The 7,464-nt window shown below is 33.3% G+C and overlaps 1 protein-coding gene across 1 annotated transcript in view; it reads left to right on the forward strand.

Moving 5' to 3' along the window:
* The window catches only part of TPP2 (tripeptidyl peptidase II), a 72,180-nt gene that overhangs the window by 13,562 nt on the left and 51,154 nt on the right, over positions 1 to 7,464 (forward strand). Inside the window, exons 3-4 of the mRNA XM_012644436.1 lie at positions 2,467 to 2,562; positions 4,305 to 4,409. Coding sequence (XP_012499890.1) covers positions 2,467 to 2,562; positions 4,305 to 4,409 — 201 coding nt within the window. The remainder of the gene's footprint in view (positions 1 to 2,466; positions 2,563 to 4,304; positions 4,410 to 7,464) is intronic.

Here is a 7,464-nt window from a genome sequence, read left to right on the forward strand (position 1 = left end):
CTTTCAAACAATGACTGCTTAAGGATTCTGTTCAATGGAATGTTATCCATTTAAATTAGTGATTCTTAATCTTGAATACATGGATAAGCTTAGGGAATCTATGAGCACACTGAAATTATATTCAAATTTTTAGGTACTTGTGTTTTTCTGGGAGATGGGATATAGCTTTCATTGGATTTTTAAAGGACTTACTTGAAAAAAGCTAAAGACAGTTGATTTAAAGTCCAGACCTCCTTATTTCTGTTTTTATAGTTTCCATGATAATTTGTCCTGTTTTTGATTTTTTTGCTATTTAGCCTTCTTGCTCCCAGTTAGTCATCATTCAATATTGAGAAAGGGTTAATCAGACCTAAACTGCTGAAGTGTAAGAAACACAAGTTTGTCATTAGAAAGATAAGAGTTATAAGTAGTAGTACAATAACACTCAGATGACGCTTGGCTCACTAAAATGTTCAATTTGTTAGGCATCCGCTCTTTAAGAGAGTTGGAGAAATGAGGTGTAATTGATAATTAGAGATTATGTATGTAATATGAAAGTCAGTCTTATTACGTTGTATTACCATGTAATTAAAACCATTTTAAAGATATCAAATGGTCAAATGTAAAGGTTTGATTCTTAAAGAAACCAAAACTAACTTCATCTATGTAGAATATTCAAATAGATAAAATAACATATTCCGTAATTGCTTCATAAAGTAAACTTTAACTTGGCTAACTAAGCTTAGATAGGATAACCATGATTATAACTTTTATCTGATTTTTGTAACTAGTCTGCCTTCACTGTAAGGAAAATATATAGTCATGGTTTGAGAAGTATCTGGTTCCATGCACCATGAAGATTTTGGTCTTATTTATAATTAAATATAAATTATGTCTTGGATTATTTTTGTTGTATTACATATATTTTAAGTAGTTGTGATTAAATATGTCTTAACCCCTTTTTATTTTACAGTTATTTTAATTAGTTCTTCCATATAATCCTTTGGCATTTAATGGCTTCTGTAATCTCTTCAACAAAGAAGTTGCCACTAGCTAAGAGTTACAAGGCTGCCGGTGCAGTGGGATACTCATCAAATATTCTTTGAATTTGCCACCTAGTGACTGCTTACTTCTATATTGTTGCAGTACTTTATTATTGTTTTGTCATGGCCTGTTGCAGAAAACATTAGTTAAGAATTCCTATTTTCTAAAGGTTGATAAGTTTTGAATGAAAAAAGCTAGGTTGTATGCGAACATATTTGAAATTTCACAATTTCCAGACATCCAGTTGATTCAGAAATGATTAATGACACATAGGCCTTTGAAAAGTCACAATTCAGTAGATCTTTGAAGTTATGCAAATGATTGTTTTCTTGTCTTGAATTGTGAGAATATTTCATACAAAAGTTTTCTACCTGGGAAATAATTGGATGAAGGACATGGGAATGAGTTGGTTAAAGATATTTCACAAGTGAGGACTGGTGAGTCAGCCAGCCCTGAGTGGCTGATAGTTCAGCTTTATAATTTGTATACATTTAAAAGCTGTTTTTGATGATGGGGTCCTGTGATTGCGTAGAATATGAATATTCTGCATATTCTCGATTGACATTTCAAGTTTGTTGATGCTCAGTGCATTTCGTTATTCACAAGAATCATAAGATAGGGATTATTTTCTTCCCAAGGAAGATTATTTTCTTTCTAAGAAGTAGAAGCCTGTGGGTCCCCCTAGTTAGTGATAGAGTTTGGATTCACAGCCACATTTATCTGACTTGCAGTCGCATATCCTTTACACTGAAACTTTGGTCTTCATGATAGAACTAGGTTCCAGTTTTCAACCTTCCTGTTGTTGGGGCAAGTAATTTAATTTGTCTTTGCTGCTTTGCTTTCTATTTGCAAACTGGGCATGCTCTTTCATCACTCTGTTAATCAAAAGCTTTAAGTGGTGTTTTTAAATACTTTGAAAGAGTTAAAAATAGTATTATAAGATGTTATATATAATTAAAATGAGTTTTCTTCTTAAGAATTCAAAGAGCTTTTGTTTAGTATCTGTGCATTATCCCTGTCGTGGTGTAGAGGACAGTGAAGTTCTTTTTCTTAACAGGAAATCTAAGCATAGAGAAGGTTCTGTAAATTGCTTCTTCCTCTCCCAGCCATTTGGCCGGTGGTAGAGTGGTGGAAGGGAAATTGAGGTGTCATTGATACTTAAGAACTAATGATCTGAGCGGTTTAATGAGGTAGTGTATGTTGAAAGCATTTTATAGACTGAAGCATTGTGTAAAGGAAAGGTATTATTCTAGTTGAACCATCTTATTTGTGGGTGAGAAAAAAGAAGAAAGATATTAAGTGACTACATAGAGTATTAAAAATGTTGCTCTAGTATTATCCATGTTGAGCTATTAGAGTAGAATTAAAATACTTTTTTCTCAGTAGTGTATCATTGGAATTGAGAAGAATGTGTGAATGAACAATTTACCTTTTTTTCTATAGATTCCTGCAAGCTGGACAAATCCCTCAGGCAAATATCATATTGGCATAAAAAATGGTTATGACTTCTACCCTAAGGCTCTCAAGGAAAGGATACAGGTAATATAACAACCTGGTATCAATGACTTGTATATTTTCTTCCTCAGGTTTTATTTCCACTGAAGAAAAAGGAATTTTTCATAAAATCTTATTAAGGGGGCTGAATGACTTTCAAACAATGACTGCTTAAGGATTCTGTTCAATGGAATGTTATCCATTTAAATTAGTGATTCTTAATCTTGAATACATGGATAAGCTTAGGGAATCTATGAGCACACTGAAATTATATTCAAATTTTTAGGTACTTGTGTTTTTCTGGGAGATGGGATATAGCTTTCATTGGATTTTTAAAGGACTTACTTGAAAAAAGCTAAAGACAGTTGATTTAAAGTCCAGACCTCCTTATTTCTGTTTTTATAGTTTCCATGATAATTTGTCCTGTTTTTGATTTTTTTGCTATTTAGCCTTCTTGCTCCCAGTTAGTCATCATTCAATATTAAGAAAGGGTTAATCAGACCTAAACTGCTGAAGTGTAAGAAACACAAGTTTGTCATTAGAAAGATAAGAGTTATAAGTAGAGCAATAAGGACCCTGATTTAAAACAGTGCTGTTCAATAGAACTTTCTGTGATGATGGAAAATGTTTCAAGTGTTCATTGTCTGCTCTGTTATGGTAGACACCAGCCACAGTAGCTGTTGAAAACTTGAAATGTGACTAGTAGGATGAAGGAATTAAAATTTTAGTCTTACGTAATATTTTTAAATTTAAACAGCAACATGTGGCTAGTGACTACCATATTGGACAGTGCCTCTTTAAAGGACTGCAGTAACACTAGTAGCTGGTATAAGTCCTGTGTTTCAACTGTAGGGTAAGATGTAACCCTTGAAAATGAATAAGACTTGTGGGCCCTTTCATATGATCCCGGTATTGTTATATTGTTTGCTTCCCCAGGGGTCTATCAACCATAAGAAGTTACTCAGTAGATTACATATTTAACCTTTATTTGTCAGTTTCAATGCCTGTAACTTAACTTTAATTGGATACTATGTTGTCTTTTAAATTTCTGGCTGAAATACACAGACAGATAGCATTATTCTGCACTGTATTAAATTTAATCAGCTGCATTGACAAGATATAATTAGCATGTAAATATAAGTGAAAGTTGACTCTTTGTATACATTAGCTGAGTTGATTATTTTATTAATACTGGAAAGGATTCCTTTAAGTAGAAAATTTCCATTGGGAGTCACCATGGACTAAAGACACTGGAAATAAAGGTTAAGACCAATTTTAGTAGCATAGAACCCTATCAAGTCAAAGACCATGGGAAAAAAAATAACCTAGAGAGGGAGGAAGTTGAGGAAGCCTGCATGTCTATCAGTGCAGCTGCAGTTGTACTCTAGTCCTTGGCTTGCCCTTGACTTATGACACTTTCCAATTTTGTATGGGCCCGGAATACAGTATTTTCTTATTTTCAGTGACTGGAAATTTAATCAGTTTTCTGATATGGTACTATATATTCTTGGAAAAAGGAAGGATTTAAATTGGGAAATATGATACATAAAAATACATTTGGATGTGTCTTGGTAAACATCTTAAAACCTAGATATGATGAGTTAACTAACCAATTTTTAATAATTGATCCCACTGCTTTATCTACTTCATTAGAAACACTTTTTAAAAATCTTTATGAGAATAGTGTAGCATCACAACAGGTAACAAGATCTGCATATAAATAACTGTCTAGGTTTACCTGACTATTTGTCAGCCTAATTGTAAGGTTAATTTTTATGTCCTTGCAGAAAGAACGGAAGGAAAAGATCTGGGACCCTGTTCACAGAGTGGCCCTTGCAGAAGCCTGTAGAAAACAGGAAGAATTTGATGTTGCCAACAATGGCTCTTCTCAAGTTGGTGCTAGTCGCTTTTATTTAAACATTATCGCATAACCATATTACCACAGAGTTCTTAGAGAATGAATAGTCTGTGTTTTTACAAGTTTTCTTTTTTCACAAATTTTCTTTTAAGTTGGTTAATTTTACTAATTTTTCCTTTATCATTTATCCTGAAGTCAATTTACATATGTATTTATCAATTTTTAAAAAACTTAATTAGCACATAGTACACATAGGGTAAAAGTACATAAGTCATAGGTGTGTAGTTAAAAATTCTGCCACGTAAGCTGTACCTGAAATCCCTCCCTTCTGTGATCATTGCTCCCTTCCTTCTCCCCAAAGACAGCTACTGTCCTGACTTATAACACTATAGAATGATTTTGACTATTTTGAATTTTGTAAAATAAAACCATACAGTATCCCTTTATTCGTAGTTTCTTTTGCACAATATTATGTTATAATACTCATCCATGTTGTGGGGTATTGAGGTTTTCATTGCTTTATGATATTCCGTTGTATGGGTGCACCACAATTTATTCTGCAGATTGCTATTTGCTTTCTTTTCAATTTCCGACTGTTAAGAATAATGCTATTTTAAACATTTGGTGGGTCCTAAAGTGGTTGTACCAGTTTATATTCGCACAAGAAGTATATGAAAATTCCCGTTGTTCTACACCCTTGCCATTAAATTTTTTTGAATCAGTTTATAAGATGAACAATAATGTCTTGGTGTTTATTATGAAAATATAATATGTGCTAGTTGTAGCAACTTTGGACAACACAAGTGTGTAAAGTAGCAAGTAAAAAGCCTTCATAATGCCAGCCCCCTGAGATGATCAGCACAACTTGGTGTTTATCCTTCTAAATTGTTCTTTTAATGCATGCATGTAACTTTTCTTAATCAAAAATGGAGTCATATTAGTAGTTCTCAGCTCTGGCTACTATTAGAATCACATGAAGAGCTTTAAAAGCTGCCAGTGCTTCTGTTCTATAGAAGAATTAAATTAAAACCTTGTGGAACAGGGAGGCATTTTTAAAACTCCTCAGGAGCTTTAACTAATGTGCAGCTGAGGTTGAGAACCACTGGTCTGTGTATACCTATATACAAATTTAACTTTTATTTACTTAATCTATGTATATCATCCTTTTTAAGCACCTGTGCAATTTTCTATTACATAATATTTATACTTCTTCAACCACTCATTGTTAGACACATTAAATGTTGTGTTTTAGGTGCTACATATGTAAAGCTAACGTTGTAATAAAGAGATACCTGAATTTCATTATTCATTTTATTACATTTTGTATACCAACAATGTCTGTATAATTGGCTATTTTCTTTAAGGAGGAGTAAATGTTGCCTATATTGAATAAATAAAAATGAAGCAAGACAAGATTTTTAGAGCATGTGAAAATCAAGTTTTTGTCCACTTAGGACTATTTAGGTGAATGTAGAGCAATCTAATACAGTATGTGGTTACCAAAGAAAACTTAGGTAAAAGCATATTAAATTGCCATTTTTGTAGATAAAAATGGTTAAATAATAGCAAGTTCCTATGATTCAACCTAATACATTTTATAATTATAAGTAAATATTTTTAAAGGGGGTTTCAAAATACTTCATTTTCACTCAACATTAGACCTCATGGTCCTTGTTTTCAAACATACAGGGTTATACTTTTTGGTTCACAGATGCTGATTTGTGGAACTGATACTGAGGCACTGGTTGTTTCCAAATCACCTGAATTATTTAACAAATAATTCAGATTTCTGGGCTTTATTCCCTAATGTTTTGATTTAATAAGTGGGGGCAAGACATAGAATCTTTTTAATAGCCTTTCAAATGATTGTGATTTGCAGTGAAGTTTGATACCACTGGCCAAGATAATCATCCTGTCTTAACCAGTTTGTGACAGCCTCAGAGGATTATCATAAAGAAGAGTAACTTGCTCAGAATTGCACAGCTAATTCGTGGCTGAACTGGGATTTGAATCCACATTTCTTGGCTCTTCGATAATACTCATACCACACTATTCATAGAGAGAAAATAGATTTCAAACAATATTAAGTGCTGTTAAGGTGGCTAACATTTTCTGTAAATAGCCAGATAGTAAATATTTCGGCACTATCTGTTATGACTACTCAGCACTACCCTTGTATCATGAAAACGTAGGCAATGTGTAACTGAATGTGCATGGCTGTGTTCCATTAAAACTTCATTTACACAGCCATGTCACAGGCTAGATTTGGCCTATGTACCATGATTTGATCCCTGCTGGATCTTAAAACAGTAATATAGTGAATCTAGAGGTATTTTTTGTTTAAGACTATAATTGGGTGTCTTTTAGGGCAGCGGTCTCTAATCTCTTTGGCACCAGGGACCAGTTTCATGGAGGACAATTTTTCCAGGGATTGGGGTTGAGGACTGTGTGTGATGCGGAGCTCAGGTGTTGATGTTCAGCCCGTTTCCTACCGGGCCATGGCCTGAGGGTTGGGGACTACAGTTTTAAGGGATTTCATATATTATTTGTCTCAATCTCAGTATTTGTTTGCTTTTATACCTGCCAACTTATTCTGTATTTAAACCTGTAATTTTCTGTCATAATCATTTGAATACCTAACTTAGGTTTTTTGATACTGTAGGTTAGAGAACTATTTTGAAGGGGTAACACTTGATAGGGCCACTTGTTGTCCAGTTTGTACATAATATTATTGTGAAGCACTTGCTTTATTCACAACCACAGAGCTAAAATAAGTTTTACTTACCCCCTTAAACTTTTCTATATGTTTAACTTAGTAGATTCTAAAAGAGATAAAACAGTTCACAGTTTTTATTTATTTGGGTTCTTGAGAAATAAATTTGAGATGGGAAAGACCATAATATAAAAATCTAAGTCAATAGATAACCTAGTTTATAGCAATTTTATTTCAGAGGTACTTTAAGAAATGAGTTATACAGATTACAGATATGTGACTAACACATAGCACAGTGTCTTTTGACCAAAGCAGGGCAAGCTAGTCACTGAATGACATTGAGTTAGAATTATTTTTTAATGTTTAATATATTAAT

The sequence above is a fragment of the Propithecus coquereli genome, unplaced genomic scaffold (genome assembly GCF_000956105.1).
Source record: "Propithecus coquereli isolate 6110/MARCELLA unplaced genomic scaffold, Pcoq_1.0 Scaffold212, whole genome shotgun sequence".
Lineage (NCBI taxonomy): Eukaryota > Metazoa > Chordata > Mammalia > Primates > Indriidae > Propithecus > Propithecus coquereli.